The 17,209-nt window shown below is 38.8% G+C and overlaps 2 protein-coding genes across 2 annotated transcripts; one reads left to right on the forward strand and one right to left on the reverse strand.

Moving 5' to 3' along the window:
* Nucleotides 1-259: 259 nt before the first annotated feature.
* On the forward strand, nucleotides 260-10,055 carry LOC115922675. The gene is made up of 7 exons (XM_030982027.1): nucleotides 260-513; nucleotides 2,902-3,120; nucleotides 3,841-4,073; nucleotides 4,378-4,583; nucleotides 5,392-5,557; nucleotides 6,886-7,054; nucleotides 8,260-10,055. The coding sequence occupies exons 2-7, from the start codon at nucleotides 2,927-2,929 to the stop codon at nucleotides 8,498-8,500; spliced, it is 1,209 nt and encodes a 402-aa protein (XP_030837887.1). The 5' UTR covers nucleotides 260-513; nucleotides 2,902-2,926; the 3' UTR covers nucleotides 8,501-10,055.
* A 1,888-nt stretch (nucleotides 10,056-11,943) lies between these two features.
* LOC115922676 (somatostatin receptor type 3-like) lies at nucleotides 11,944-15,536 on the reverse strand. Its single transcript, XM_030982028.1, has 4 exons — nucleotides 15,105-15,536; nucleotides 14,607-15,063; nucleotides 13,775-13,910; nucleotides 11,944-12,976 (listed from the first exon to the last, which is right to left on the reverse strand). The coding sequence occupies exons 2-4, from the start codon at nucleotides 14,970-14,972 to the stop codon at nucleotides 12,342-12,344; spliced, it is 1,137 nt and encodes a 378-aa protein (XP_030837888.1). The 5' UTR covers nucleotides 14,973-15,063; nucleotides 15,105-15,536; the 3' UTR covers nucleotides 11,944-12,341.
* Nucleotides 15,537-17,209: the final 1,673 nt, after the last annotated feature.

Here is a 17,209-nt window from a genome sequence, read left to right on the forward strand (position 1 = left end):
TAGATTGTGCACTACACTTAATTTCACTCAGGGCTTTGCTTTCCAAACCAGATTATCACTGAATCATTGCCAAATAAGGCATTACATGCTAAATCCCTTCAATTACTAAGCGACCGGTCGCATGGTCAACCCTAAATCAAAATGGAACCGCTCCTGAAAGTTAGCCAAGCTGTGACGTAGTATGACGTCACAACAGCCGGCGGACGCAAGGTAGCCAATGAGCGATAAGTTGCTCAATAAACTTGTTGGCACTGCCTCGAGGGTCGCACTGGTATAAAACAGAAACCACTTCGTGAATTACCATAGCAATCGGTACGTCGTGATCAGTCAGGAGTAAGAGCTAAACCTCCACTGACAGTTTTGGTTGAAATTGTCCATTTTTGCTGAAAAGGAGTTGGGCATCGGAAACAACAGCTGTAACGTCAATCAGACATCTTTGGAAAAGCTGTTATCACTTTGCATTCCGACTCCACGATCTGAGTGAAAGAGGAACTAAAGTTTTTAAAAGAAAAGGTAAGAGACCTGCTATACCAGGTATACTTTACCTTTACCGCCAATAATGGAAGAATGCTGAGACAACAGTCGAGCTTCCAGGTCTATCTTTTAATTGGTCTATCTTCTTGTACTATGTTAAATACGTGCACACTGACATTTTTATTGGTTATCTTGGCTTTTTCCTTCTTCTCTATCGTAATCAAGCGTGTTTCTAGAAGAAAGGGGGTGCTTAAGGTTCTTGCATTTTTGCACGTGGCTCGTTTAAATTCATGTATACAATCAAGATAAATTCGGGAGGGGGGAAGGGGCTTCACGAATTTTTTGAGGCGGGAATCTTGAGCCTAGCACTCCCCCAGAACCGCCACTGTTTCTCATGTATAGATCGAAGCAACTATAGAAAATGATTAAAAAAAACACGAATATTTTATAAATATCTGAATACTTTATAATAGGGTCTCCCTCCGAAGATTTATAAGTTAATGCTCTAGTGTAGTGTAAAGAGGCAGCAAGCGTATGAAAAATTTGATAAATTTAGAGCCCACTTTATGGTTGTTCATTAATATAAAGCTCTTGCTCACCAATCACAATGCATTTTATCAGGCCTTATTTCTGGCCAAATTGGCATAGTACACATTTTCTTGGCCTCATAATGTTTGAGTGTGCGGCATGGATGTATCTTTAATCCATCAAAGTTAACAAAACCGCGATCGATGATTTTAAAAATATGATATTTATCCAAACAAAATCGTCTATTATCACATTACAGTATTCAAAAATATATTTATTTGATTTGTCCGATGTTAAGCTTATAGGTTGTTTTTTAACAACTTTCAATTGAGGTTTATAATCCAGCGGTGTAGCTTAAACTTTTACATGGAAACTGCATTGTGGATTTTTCCAAATGACACATTTATAATCTGAAGTTTTTAAATTCATAAAGTGTAGAAACACAATAATTATAACGCGCTGCAAAAGCATCATGCATGTGCTTAAAACAAAAACTTAGATTTGATCTAAATATACTGATAGATGTACAAGATCTCACTACATGAATCATAACGGACTAACTTACTGGATTGATCACAAAAACTAAACTTAATGTGTGGGAAAACGATCACGAAACATCAGGAAATTACACTTCCTACGATACTGTAACAGCTCATCAATCTAACTAGCTGTCATTTATAAGTGTAATAAAACTTGGGCTTCCCAAAACACCAAATTTCCTGCATTTCGTGAGCGTGTGTCCCTATCTTAGCCGAATTAAAAGCAGCTGTTTCCTGACCGATTTGCGTGAACAGAAAAGAAACCCGGATTTCCGACGCTAAAAATCACGCGGTCAACAGTTACCCTCCCACTCTATTGTACCTTTAAGTTCAAAGTTCTGTATTTTTGGGGGGAGGGGGCTTACAAATTGGGGGCATACCCTGGCGTACCCTTGTATACCCTATCACAAGCCACTGCCTATTAGTACTGCTATCAGGATATATGTAAATGGAGTTGAATCCGGAAGGAAAGAGTACAGGAATATAATCAATTTAAATGACCATTCGTCTAGGGTTTTCTGGAGTTCACATTTTCTCTTTTAGATAGTCATGTACCATAATTTGATTTAAAAGTTAGTTTTCACTGGCTGCTTGCCGTAGCAACAAGCAGAATTGACAAAAGACTTAACTCCGTTTCGTTGACAATCAGCCATGCATTAAGTCTTTCGTCTATGGCTGATCGTCAACGAAACGGAGTAAAGTCTTTTGTCAATTTCGTTTGTTGCTACGGCAAGCAGCCAGTAAAAACGAAATCGTTTAATAAAATTATGGAAATGCAAGCATCGCTCTAAACAAACAGAACTTTGTTATTCCTTGCTCATTTTTCCTGATTGAGGTGTCATATGAAAGGGCAGTAACTGAACTTTCTGGAAATGTGATTTACTTTTTGAAATTCAGATACCACGGTCCGCCAAATCACTTTTTGGTTCCCTCTCTTCAAATAGATGTTAATCACTCATGCGTGAAATGTGCATCATTATGAGTTGCATCAAATGAAAGAGGATCTAAGCTTTACAAATAAGTGTCATTTTTTAATTATGATTGTGATTAAGTTATGATAATACATCGATAATTCTCGGTTTCATTTTTTCTGGGACGCACTGTATAGAGAGGTGGTTTATAATTGTAGAGATGGCCACTGTGAGACAAGTTTGACTCTACATGGTTTTTACAGACGTGTATCAATGAGATTACATTACACCTCGGGACTGACCTGTTTACGTCATCATTGAAAAACGTGACTCAGGTTCGAACTTAGGTCCCTATCAGTCAGTATAGGCAAAGACAGAGAAATGAACTAGTAAACGTATACCTCTAGACCAACACTCGTACTCTTTATTTTATTTTGAATGAAACCTAGATCGATCGAAGTAACTTCTGACATCATGTCGTCGACGACATCATGGAGACACCTGTTCTTCGCAGCCGTGGTCATGTCCATGGTCATGGAGGGCCGGACCGACCCCGTGGCTATACTTACTAATCGTTTAAATAACTTCGAGCGGAGTATGAGGACCATGTCCAACATGATGCTGGGCAGAATCATGAATCTGGAAAATCAAAATAGGGCACAGACCAGGTAAGTTTAATTTTTAGTAGTAGTAATAGTAGTAGGGGTACCGGTAGGGGTATCAATAGTAGAAGTAATAGTATTAGTATTATTGTTAGAATTAAAAGTAGTAGTAGTAGTAATAGTAGTAGTAGTAGTAGTAGTAGTCAGGCGCGTACGCAGGGGGGGGGGGGTTGGGGTTAACCCCCCCCCCCCCTTGAGTTTTTTTTTATGTGTATGTTTTGTGTATGTTTTGGGGGAACCCCCCCCCCCCTTTATTTTATTTTTATTTCAATGGCTGACCTAAAAAAAGGTGACCTTACCCCCCCCCCCCCAACGGAACAAAATGTCAAATTTCCAAAATATCGAGACCAAAAAAAAGAAGAAAAGTGTCCGTTTTTAAACCCCCCCCCTTGAAAAAATCCTGCGTACGCCACTAGTAGTAGTAGTAGTAGTAGTAGTAGTACATGTAGTAGTAGTAGTAGTAGTAGTAGTTGCAGTAGTAGTTGCAGTAGTAGTAGTAGTAGTAGTAGTAGTAGTAGTAGTAGTTGCAGCAGAAGTAGTAATATTAATACTAAGCAGCAACATAGTGGTGGTAGTAGTAATTTTCCTTTGATTTTTCATTTGAATTTGTCCCGCCGCTGCAGAACGTCGTAATGATCTAATTTGTCTTTATGCAATCAATTCTCACAAATATTACTTGACACCTGCTCAGCCTTCCATTCCAATCATGACTCTATTTGTGTTCAGGACCCTCACCACATTGTCTGGAGACACGAATGAGAGGATGGACGAACTGTCTCGAACCAACGCCGAGCTCCGCCAGCAGAATGCAGAGCTTCAGACAATGCTGGGTACCTTTGAGAGGTTCTTTGGGTCGCTCCTGGTTGATAACCCGGATGCCTTTGACCAATCAAGAGGTGCTGTGGAACGTATAGACAGCCTCAATGCCTTCCTCGGCAACAGAGCAGCCATCCTTGCAGGTGAGACTCTTAATGTAGACATTAACCGAGGTATACAATGGCGCAGGAGCGTCTTTCAAAGTCGGGGGGGGGGGGGCAAGAAGGGCACTCTCTGGGAAAAGGGGGCACCTACAAAAGGAAATCTCAACGCAAGAATATGAATTGTTAGACACTGGAAGGCCCTCATACCCCTAAATTGTGATTAGATTATCAGGGATGATTTCATTGTTTGTTTCTCTCTCTACATGGTCCAAGATACCGCTTAAGCATTATACTTTGCAGTTTGGTATAATAGTCTTAATATTTTTTAATTGGAATTACACAGGATTGCGACCTGACCCGGCAACAGTTCCAACCAATGACACAGTTGACCAGGAAGAACTTGGTCGAGTCTTGACGCAGCTGTCGTCGGTGAACAGTAACCTGGAACAGAAGGTCAGCAAGCTGGAAAGACGGGTGGACAACGGGGCGGAGGCTGCAGGAGACAGGAGCTTGACCGGTGGAACCAATGACATCTTTACCCTGGATCACGTGAGAAAAAAAATCAACCAATGAACTTTTAGTGATATCTCACTTTTGGGCCGGTCACATATCAACGATTATGATCACAACAACGCTATGATAAAATCGGTTATGTGTCAAGTGAATATTCCTTACCAATATTTGCTAATAAACATTCGGCATCGATTTTCTCTAATTCACTGCATTCTTTACATCTACCGATTACATCGCGAATTGTTCTGGAATCGTTGTTATGTGACTAGCCCTATAAACTATTAGACAGCATCTTACCTTTTGCTGCCCCCCCCCCCCTCCTGGTTTTCCATTTCTTTCTTTCACGTTATAGGCCTACATTTTCCTCCTTTTGTGCCACTTTTTTCGGGGATTGTGCCCCTCGTGCCATCGTAGCTAAACCACAGGATAGTACGGTGGATGCCTTTAGGTCTATCTTCCTTTGAGCAAAATTGCGTCATATTTTGCATAATATTTGTGTGGTTTTTTTATTTGTTTGTTTCAACGAAAATATCAATTCTGTTTATCGATAATTAATTTTCTTACCGGGTTGATTTTTCTTTTTATAATATCTAGTACATCGATGGTAATCCTATGGTGGATATTTGATTCTCCTTGTCTAATTGTATATTGATTACTTGTCAATTATTCCTTTGTATCCCGTTTAGATTCTTGTTTTGTTTGTACATGTTGATAGAAGATTATCCAAATTAGTGAATTCCATGAGAACGAATGTGACTGGATTGGATTCGATTCGATTTGATTTGACTTTGTTAAAATTTGTATCATCCAATCCTTCCTGTCATCCTTTTATTTACACTTGCAGTGCAGGGATGGTTTAGTAACTCTAGAGGCAACTGTCAACGCGCTCACAACTACGCAACTCGACAAGGACAATGCCGACCGCCTTGCTGGGTCACGTGATGTTATCTCAGCAGGAGACCGTGCCATCCTGGAGGGGTCTGTGTATGGATCTGCCAGGGGTGTCAACAGTGAGTAGGAACTCAGCATTTTCAAACTTGTGGTTATTCTACAAAATCAGTTACAGCCAACCCTGGGTCTAAGATAACGCGTAACAAAGGGTTTAAAGCCCAACGGCACTTCATATTGCTACTTGCGCCCTCTATACCGTATAACAAACAATGCCTAATTGGTGACCGTTTGGTCCCCCATGGTCCCCTTTTTATTATGTGAATTGAGAGCTGATTCGATAAGATAACCAGCCGTCAGTGACCATGTAGAGAGGTCTAATCCCTCCTGGCCAAAGTAGTGCAGATATGCTTCAACTGAATTTGGGCCGTACACTATAAAAGAAAAATCAATAACCTAAAACCTAAAAACCTAACCATGTAACCTAGCCATCAGGGAAGTGCCATTATGTATACGAAACGGGAGATAACCAGGGCTAGCTACACCCCTCCCCCCGACAATTTTGTTATTCTACCTATAAGTTCGGGCAACCAATCACGTAAAATGTGGGAAGTCATCACCTCAGGTATCTAAATTGTTTATTTGTGCGATCTACATACACGTGCTCTGTTTGTTCGCTCGTACAAAGTATAAACACGAAATTCAATTAAAGCAATCAACAGACCTGTGCCCCAGCCTGTCAAATTTGTGCCCGTATATACCCCCTTCTGACCGCAACCCAAGCCCTAACCCTATAACTTTGACGCAATAAACCCAGAGCAAATTCCTGATCACCAATCTGATAATGACCTAGGTTATTAAACGACTATAAAATGATGTTTTATAACATAATTTTACTAATGACCGGTCATTATCCAAATTACGCGTTAGGCAAAATAAATGCCTGGTCACGGTCGTGTACGCTTTCAACCAATCTTTTGATTAGGATCCACATCGTCATCTTATAATCTTCATTGATACCCGTTGCACACGAGGCGTCGTTTGCTTGACGTACGGTTGTCAGTGACTGGTTCGGTCTTTGACGCACCATATCATGAGGGTGGCATCGTATACAAAATGATACCAAATTTGATTAATAATAGCTCACATAATGTTGGATTTCTGATATATGGACAAGTTGCTTTCAGAGGCTTGTTTGACGCAGGTAATAGCGCAATCGAAATGACACCTAGTACGACGGGCAAAACGGGGGAGGGGGGAATTGTCTGATTTCGGCTTTCTGATTTTTCTTTCTGATTTTCTTGCGATTTACTCCGATGATTGCAAGACAAAAAGCTTTATTTATTATCTCTATTCGCTGCTATTCTTTGATTTGTTGTACAAATCATCTCTTTGTTGTTGTTATTTCCATTATCATTATCAATGTTCTCCTTCACTTGATGGCGTATAGGCGTCCGCAAGTCTGTGTTCTCTGTGGCCAGTACACGCCCTCTGCTTGGCAGCACCGAAGCTACGACCGTCCCCTTTGATTACACTTTCGTCAATAAAGGCGATCACTGGAACGGCACAAACCAGAATTTCGTCTGCGGCATCACCGGTATCTATTGGTTCCACTTTTCGTAAGTGAAAATATAGCTTATATCACTATGAATATGACGGACAAAGAAAGAGGACAAAATATACAGTTCCTCATTCTACCCTTAACAATTGCTGTGGTAGACAAAGGAACATCCCTTCACTGCTATTATGTAAAAATGTGTAGAACAGGTGTCACATGCATATTCAACTGTTCTACACCATTTTATATAATAGCAGTGAAGGGATGTTCCTTTGTCTCCCACATCAATTGTTAAGGGTAGAATGAGGAACTGTATATCAGTTTTGTCCTCTTTCTTTGTCCGTCATGTTCATATAGTGTATACTCTTCACAATCATGTCATAGTTACACACGGTGCGTCAGTTTGCTGATATAGGATTGCGTCACGGACTGGCACGGCCTTTGACGCGCCAAGTGAGAGAGTGAACTCGTACGAAAAGGGAATGAAACTGAACACTGAAATCACTCACTTTAATTACAGCCAGGCACGGTTTCACGAAACCGTCATACGTACAAGTTCACTGACAACCTATTGATACGCATATTAATTACAATTCACGCGTTTCAAAGGGATGTTGGTGAAATGGCACTCATTACGATTTCGTGGAACGCTGCCCTGCATAATTATGTACCTAGGCTTTGAATAACTCAGGGAAAAGCAACGGAACTGACGCCTCCGAGTGTGTAACGGGCCTTCTTCTATAGCTAATTTTGAGCAATGAAATCGTGTTTCTAGAAAAACTAACTTGACTATTTTTTGTCTGAATTTTTATAGTTGTTATAGCTTGAGTTGATTGTTCCCTTCCCGACCCACCCCCTAAAATTCATCGTCTCCAAGGAATTCAGTGTCGTTACTGTTTCCATTAACTCGATATTATGACGCACAAAATAATCATCCTATGCCATATTTGATTTTTCATGGGATGAATATACCAAAGGCCTCAAGCTTATTTAACCGATGTTAAAAGGGTTCCGATAGAGCTCACGAACACCAGAAATGGGTGACTTGCATTGTGTTGCACCGGGTGTTGCACAAGCAATACCTTTCATCAGCCTTTCGTCAGCCTTTCGTCAGCCTTTCGTCAATTATTGGTGCCTATTGTTTTGTGCAAAATTGAAGGCGTGGCAAACGAGCGACCGGCGAAAGGCTAAGAAAACAACCACGACGAAGAACGACAATTAACTTTCTCTCTCCTTCTTTTTTTATCCTCTCTCTCTCTCTCTCAGACTGCGATCGTACGATGGTCACTACATGGGAGTGACGATGATGAAGAACGACGAGGTGGTCACGGCTATGTACACGGAGAAGAGCGCCCGCAACGTTATGGAGAGCCAAGGTGTGGTGCTCCCACTCGAGATCGGGGACAAGGTCTACCTCCGACTGGGACCGTCCACGGAGTTCGCCGTCCACTCCGACGCCTACAAGTACGCGACCTTTTCAGGGTTCCTGGTCTATAAAGGTCGCTGAAGAAGAAAAAAGTGCTGTCGCTTCATAATCAACATGTGTTATAGCGGAGCCGAAAATATGGCCCCCAAAGTTGCATTCTTTCAAGAGGATTTTATACAAAATGTGACATCCATTTTTGTAAAAACAGTTACAAAGTAGGCTCTAATTTAAGCTTATATGGGTCGTTTCGAGTTAGCATTCATGAGAGATACCGTACTATGCAAAAACAGGTACATATGCATTCAAATAATTGCGAACATTGGGAAAATATGACCTTATTTGGTGAAATTTCTTCGCCTTAAATTATTTATTCTTACTCAAAACGTATATCACCACGGTCATGAGTTTACAAAGGCTACCAGTGGGATGACCGTGAGGCCCGTTCTGTGTGATAATTTCATACATTTAACATAATGTTAAAGGTTTTCAACGAATCCGTGTCATTGGTGAGATGTGAGATTCTTGACGCGATTTAAGGACAGTCACAGAGATTTATGAAATGTGTGTACTTATTACTGAATTGCTTCAGAATTTATCTATATTGGTCAAATCCAAGTGCCTTATAAGCTCGCTGAATGTATACATGTATAATATTTTCTTTATTACATTCCAAAGTGAGCATAATCCTATATGATTAGTGATTTATTAAATCAAAAAAGATAAAAATCCAAACAATTAAAAAAATTGTCAATTCCATAATAATGATTGTTGTAGAAAATAACCCATAGGCCATAGTTATACAGTAGGCTTGCGGGTGCACCATGTGAGAGAGAGAGGATTGAGGAGTCCTGAAAAGGACTCTGACTTGGTAATCTTTCTTGGGGGTGTGTAGTCCTGAAAAGGACTGTTTGTTATCTTTCTTAGCTTATAGTTATAGTTCTAAGGAGAACTTTACCGCTTGGAGAGGATGAGTGGCTCTAAAAACCCGCAAGCCTACTGTATATCTACATCACCATGCAAGCCGACACTTACAAGCAGCATCTAACCCTATAGTTATTGTATATTTTGATTGTCAATTCATAAGATTCCCTCATTTTGCAAAGAAAAATAAAGATTGCTATTGCTTTCCCCATTTGTGTCTGCATCTGATGATTGTTGTAACAGTTCTTAAAAAGGCTAGATTGCAATCCCATCATAAACATATGGCGACGATTTACGGTGCAATCATTGGAGGAATTTGAAAACGGCTGATATTTTTCCCTCTTCTAATTCTTCACCATGATATGTGTTACGTATTTGTCATTAACTTTATAGTCTAGACTTGTACACTTTAAGAAATAAGAGTGTAATTCTGCTACGATAGCAGCACCCTCTGCCAAATACGCGTAGGTGGATGCAAATTCTGCACCCCAATTGAACCCTTATTTCTTAGTGTGTACATGTATAATAAAATAAAGCTCTGATCTACGTCGAACAACAACAAATATAATTTTAAACAATGTAACGCCCGCATTCTGTCTCAGTTTATAGTGTCCAGATATAGCAAATTAAATTTGACAGAAAGGGTGATTGATTATAACATCAAATCTCAAACAAAATGTTAGTTTTTATAAGAATAAAGAGTACGAAAAAGATATTTTCTATTTCTCCTTTTTGTTTTATCATAAAATGTGTGAATAATGTGTATGGAAATCCGCAGACGAAACTGAAAGTGTAAATAGGGAGGGAGAGAGATATAACGGAGGAGAGAAAGAGAGAAAGAATGAGAGAGAGAAGGAAAGAGAGAAAAAGAGAGAAAAAAAGGGAGAGAATGAGAGAGAGAGAGAGAGAGAGATTTTTAAAATAATTAAAATGAAGAAAGAAAATAAATCTGTGAATTAATGTATAAAATGTATGTATCAAGAAAAATGTGTGTGTGAAAAATTACGGATAACAAAGAGAAATCTTAAGCGAAAATATAATATTCTAGTTTGTAAGATTTTGATGACAAGTACCAAATGCTGAGTCCTATTTTCTGACATGGGGAAGAAAGCAAACAAACCATCAACCATCCAATGTATATAAAGCCTAATAATTGGTAAGGAAGTATTGCAAGATCAGAAACTTTGCGTATAAAAAATTTGGCGACTTTGCTAGTGGTCAGATTCACGGAAGTCCTTTGCCCGCTCAATGATGAAAGAAATGCCACAAGTACAAACTTAAAGTTTTGCAGGACACTGATCGAAGGTGCTGGTCTCGAAAACGGCCGTACGTAACATTACTCGAAAGTAACAGGTCATAGACGTTTTTTTTTTTTTTTTTTTTTACAGTGCTATGTGATACACAAAGTTCGAGATAAAATGAAAGTTCAAAACATTTCGTTCGACAGAGAACATTTATTTATTTAAATAGTGAGACGTTTATATACATGTATAAGTGTTAATTCCAAGGTAAACTGCATTATTTATTTTATGGGACATCATGACACCAACGGTTTTTAATAATCTTAATTTGCGTATTATTTAACTGAAGTAGGTTGAAGCGTATAAATATATACTTAAGTTTAATTCGAATATATTGCACATAGCATGAGGGATTGCAGTAGTTGTTTAGAAATACCAAAAAGCCAAAAATTGCCGCATTTCAACTAGCAAGAAAAAGCTCTAAAATTGTTGACAATCTTGAGCTAATTCATTTTGTAACAAAAAAGCAAAGTCAATTTTTATGTTAGAAAGTACAATGATCCTTTTTAAAGGTATTACAAAGTTTGGGTAAATTTTGAAAATTGGCTGGATAGTGATTCTTTACAATTTTGATATATTTGGATGCCCCTATGGATGTATTATAAGCACTAACAAATTTAGCCCCTAAAACACTTCTGCTTTTGAAAAAAATTGGATATAAAAATTTACCGATGCTCCCGGTAAATTTTGATAAATTTCAAATAGCGCCTATACGTTGGAAGCTGCGACCATGCAAATATCAGAATGTGCAATTCCAAACGGTAATAAAAAAATTGGTCGATTTTAGTCAAATAACATTGTTTTATAGCTAAAACAATAGCTTTAGCTTGAGAGGGCGCTATACAACATAAAGAGTTTATTATCTACAATTTCATCACTATAGACTCGATTTCAGCCACGACAACGATCACTGAATATTGTAGGATCGCATATGCTTCCAACATGTTCATTTGAACCAAATTTATGACCCCCTACCAAAACTGTGTATTACCTTTAAACCAATTAAGTTGACTACTGAGTTTAATCGAGATGGCGTCAGATGTACTTAAAGGGGAAGTCCACCCTGAAAATAATTTTGTTTTAAAACAAGGAGAAAAATGAGAAGAACAGATCAATGAAGGTTTGAGAAAAATCGGATAATAAACAAGAAAGTTAAGGATTAAATACATCCATAACTTTTCAGGAGATTCTTCAAATCTGTAAGTCAAATTGGCAACGCGGTCTATAAATATGATGTCACCCCTCACATTTTATTCTTTGTTGAATGCAAGAAATGTCATTAAATTCCATTTTGATCTAATATATTTTCTTCATGCCTTTCTCGATCATATAGCCTATCACGGACAACATGTTCTTTCATGCGTCCCCAATTAAACCTATTCCTATTCCATTAACATTCAGAGAAATGGAGATTTGGGGGTCATTCTATCATTATTGTGAGGGGATGACATCACAACTTCTAACCGCATTGCCAATTTGTTTCAAAGATTCCATGATTCATAACTTTCTTATTTGTTGTCAGATTTTTCTCAAACTTTCACTGAATTGTTTTTCTAACTTTTCTGCTTCTATGATGAAAACCAATTGAATATTAGGATGGACTCAGAGCGTACCCCGAAAGAAATAGACTATTTTTTTTCTTCAGTCTATTGACTGCTCGAATAAAAATATCATTACGTTATGAAAAAACAAATCAATATTCATACAGCACTTTCTATTTCTACCACGCTCATTCGGAGGTCGCTTTTATCGGCGAGTCCGGATCCGTTCGAATGGCTGAAACGTCGCTTCACTATCGAATACTGGACGGGCTCCGAAAAGGGAAACTCCGCTGGGGATCTTGTCACAGATGTATGGTGCAAGCTCCTCGGTGCGCACGACCAGCACAGAATCCTCTTCAGATGGCGGTTGAAATACGCGTTTGTCAGACCATAAATAAACGGGTTGATAGCGCTGGTTGCGAGCACCATTAAGCCTGTGACGTCCCTGGCGACTTCGTGGCCGATGGTGATAGGGATGTCCTTGTATTTTAGGTAGGCAATGAAGATGTTTAGTCCCCACCACACTCCCCATGTCAACGAGAACAGCAACACGATGTACTTAACCATGCGCAGTACGCGGATCTTGCGTTTGAATTCCCAGCGCGTGAGGTGGTCCGATTCGCCGCTGACCTGTTGACCTTGCCTCACAGCGATCACGATGATGACGAAACAAACGCAAATGGTGGCAAGCGGGATAACGTAAGCGACCGCTGTATTGACGATAACGACGACGAGCCGTAATTTAGAGTCCGGAGTTTTGAAGATAAGGTGCACGACTGGTAGGATGAAAGCGACTGCATGATGAGAAGGAAAAAAAACACAAATGGAAACAAAGTCATCACGATATTTCAATGTGTTATAAAGAAATTTCTATTAATTTATTTGATCTAAATATAATTGGTGACCAAAATGTTGACTTTTTGGTATACATAATACAGAATTTGATCTCTTAAACTGTATTAATTATGATCTGAACGATAAATTTAGGATGTGTATGCGCAATGTAATTACAACCGTGATATTAACTTTTGCTCAATTTGAATAATTTAGACCAAATCAAAACAAGTTAGAAAAGTGTGTAAGTTACCTGGTACAAGAAATGTTACTTTATTGTTGAGGGTAATGATTAGGTTTATGCTTAAATCACCAAAGATGGGGCAGTGCTATGTCGGCTTATCTGACAATCATACAAGGGCGTTGGAAGGGCCAAAATATGGGGGGGGGGGGCATTAACGGTTAACCGTTTATAGGGCCTAGGCCTACATAATTATTTTACAGGGGCAACTGCATGTCCCTCCCCCTGCCGTCAAGATGACCATAACCAGTTGGGTAGCTAAAGTGTGCAAAAGGGCACCTGATCAAATGGCAAAGAGGAAGAAGAACAAAGAACAAAGAGAGAGAGAGAGAGAGAGAGAGAGAGAGAGAGAAAGGGATAGTGACCGGGGGTAGTGATATGCAACGTAATCTAAGTTCATTCCTCGTGGACATGCCAACTACTTATACAGTGCTTCCTCCTTCTTATAGTCAATATACCCCCTCTCCCTTCCTGTCCCCTCCCTTTTCTTCCCCATCTCCCTCAATACTACACTTACCTATCCAGATTAAAGCGGTGGCAGTATAAGCTTTATAAAAACTTTTCTTCGAACGAGACTGCAGAGGGTTCCCAATAGATTGATAACGATCGATAGCTAGCGCCACCAAGAGACCAGATGTAGCCAATATCGTCACCTTCGGGGAAAGTAGAATCATACAATGATAATTATCAATTCATTTCTTATAGTGAGTTAGAATCAGTGTTATGATTGTTCAATTCAGTTGGAATCTCAAATAGTTATAAAATCAGAAAGATATTCTGGGAGTATTTGTATGTGACATAAAATAGTTATTTATTTATCTGTGTTTCCCAAAGTGTGACAAAATAAAGGCCTAAGACAATGACATTAGAGTGCAATTTCACCAACATTTGAATGATTATCAAGATTCGACATTATTATTACAAAAGAGTGCAACTGAAGGCGGTATCATTTGAAAAGACATTTAAATACATTTAAAAAGAAATGGTCTCCTTAATAGATTTCCCCTCCCCCCCCCCTCCCCCAATATGACTTTCAAAATTGTGTGATGGTCTATAAAAACCTAAATATACACTTTTTAAAAAATATTAAAAATTACACATTAAGTTTGACATCTATCATACTCAGACCAGGTTTTAAGACAGCTTCCAACATTTTTCAAGAACTAAGAGTTATCAATAGATGATATTCTTGTAGTCACTCACAACAAATTGGATAAAAGCCAACATTCAGAACAATAACAAGCAAACATACAAAAAAGAAAATCAAAATATTGTTGTCCAACTCAGCAACGACAATATTAGACCCCCTGTGCACCAAACAAACAACAAACTAATTAAACCAAACGTACCGTCAAGGAATAAACCGAGATTAATGGCATCACTTCTAGCACGTTTCCATTAGTGATGTATACTGCATGTTCGACGATCCCGGCGAGACCGAAAGTGGTCAGGAAAAAGATGTCCCGGATGGCAAGGTTTGCGACGAAAACATTACAGACGCTTCGCATATCCTTTTTCGGGACGATGTAGACGATGAGAGCGTTGCCGACCACGCCGACGAGGAGACAGATACACGATATGACTATGACGGAGATCTCGAAGCTGTGCAAGCGGCGACGCAAGGCTTCATCGTCGACGGTTTCGTTGACGAAGTCGGGGAAACATCGGAAAATAGTGCTATGGTTGCACGTCATTGTGACGTTTCTGATGGCCATAGAATATTTAGAATGTTTGCCACCTTTCTAAAGTTAAGTGATCCCTGGTGAGGTAAGTTTGCGTAGGACAAAACGCCGTTAACGTAACATTGTATTCCTCTTCCGATGATTATCAATTTAAAAGCGAATTATGAAAATCTTTTTGCTTCGCAGTAACGCAATTTCACTTTTTCAAGATGAATGGTCGTTTCCCCTTTGTTTTTAAGCCAAGCGTGGTCAAAAGTTAAATAAAGGATGAAAGAAAACCATAAGCATGATTAGATATGCTGTCACCATCATAAGTCTAGCCAAACAACTTCCTTAAACTGAAATATCAAGCTTAAATCCGGATGACGTTTGCCCGCTTGTGAGGGCAGGTCCGTATTGCGCCGAAAATCGAAGCTAAATAGTGTAACGAAAATGCTTGTTCCAGATTCATGCAATACTGGTTCCGCCATATGTTTACAACGTTTCTTCACGCGTTTTTCAAACAAAATGTCGTCAGATGGAATATACACACGGAATGAAAGAGTGATATTCTCTCACATTAAATATGCCAACTCGTTGTGGTATGATTGTCACGTATGTCATAAATTTTTATAACTTTATTGATGGATGAAATCATATGTTCTCTGCCTTTTTGCTACCCTCATTTTTCAAAAGTTAGATATTGATTACCGGGTTCGTTGAAATATAAGACTTAGAGATTTTACTTAAGCTCCGCTGGCATAAAGAAAGTACAAACGGCTCGTGTACCAGTAATGTCCTTCAATGGCCTGTAGTACCATCATTTTTATTAAGAACTTCCACCAGATACAAATCCGGGCAACATATAGGCCACGCTATGCAAGCATTTTTTGTCCGAAGATCCTATATATTTGGTTGGGCGTGATACGGATGTCCAGAGGAGTTCTGAATGTCATTATCAATCGAAAGTCACTTCCCCTTGTTACCGCTCTTTCAAACAATTTTTCTCTTTCCTTTCATCATTGCTCTTTCAAACAATTTGTTTCTCTTCCTTCACCGCTCTTTCCCTCTTCCTTCGTCACCACTCTTTTAAACAATCTTCCTCTTTCCCTCCGTCACTGTTCTTTCAAATAACCATTCTCTTTCCCTTCAACAACTCTCTGAGGAACAGAATATTTCCTCCTGTCTCATGACCCATGTCCAACTTTCCTTCGTGCTCCCATTGGAACTACTCCTTTCCCTTCGTCACCGCTCTTTTATTTAAACCGTATTTAAAATTTCTTTCGTCACCACTTTTGCAAACAATCTTCCATCGTCAAATATCAATCCGTTTATAAATGCTTTTACTATATACACTCCGCAAAAGAAATGGAAACTCTTCATTTAAATATACATCAAATTAAAGAAAAAACAATATTCTACCAAGCATCAATAAAGATCAAGTTTTGAACTTTCACGCTTGGATGGGCACATTCATTTAACCATAAGAAGGTCGGATTAAGAAAATTGCAAAAATAGAGCAAGAAGCCATTCAAATGGTAATGAACAAGTGCATCTGTCAGGCATTATTGTTCAACAATGAAAACAAAGAATGAGAGACAATGAGGAGGATTGAGCTCTGGATCTCAATATTATTGTAGTCTCATTAGTGCATGCACGATTGTAACAAGCACGGGTGTTAACTCTCCTTTTCAACCAAGATCGTGGACGAAGACTAGAATATCTCCACTAGCTCATGAACATTCAAATGGAAAAATGCCCATTTTCTTTCAGAAACTCATTTATTGTTAACTAGCAACGCCCACTCATGCACGAATTATTTGATTCCATCTGCATATTATCTGAAAGGGTATTAATGTTTATTTCCAGATATATATATATATATATATATATATATATATATATATATATATATATAGTTATGTATAGTTTATATTGAATATCTATTTGAAAATCTTAATTATAAATAGTGACCTATTGTTCCTCTTTTTTGTTTTGCTAGTTGTATTTTGCCTGGTTTCTTTGGGTTTTTTCATTGTATTTTTCCTGCTTTATAGACAAAAACTCACCACTGATTATTTCATCTATCCTTTCATTACCACAGAAACATATATAATACATATATTATTAGACTAGGTTCGCGGTAGCAGAAAGGTTAAGAAGAACCTAGGTAGGTATCAAAGTGGATATTCAATCCTTGTAATGCCAGCAAACAAAATGCGCATGTCTTGATAACAAAAACCTGATAGCATGTTGCTGGTAGTTTAGAATAAGGAGACTGTTGACAACAC

Source organism: Strongylocentrotus purpuratus, unplaced genomic scaffold (genome assembly GCF_000002235.5).
Source record: "Strongylocentrotus purpuratus isolate Spur 01 unplaced genomic scaffold, Spur_5.0 spur5_scaffold_12, whole genome shotgun sequence".
NCBI lineage: Eukaryota > Metazoa > Echinodermata > Echinoidea > Camarodonta > Strongylocentrotidae > Strongylocentrotus > Strongylocentrotus purpuratus.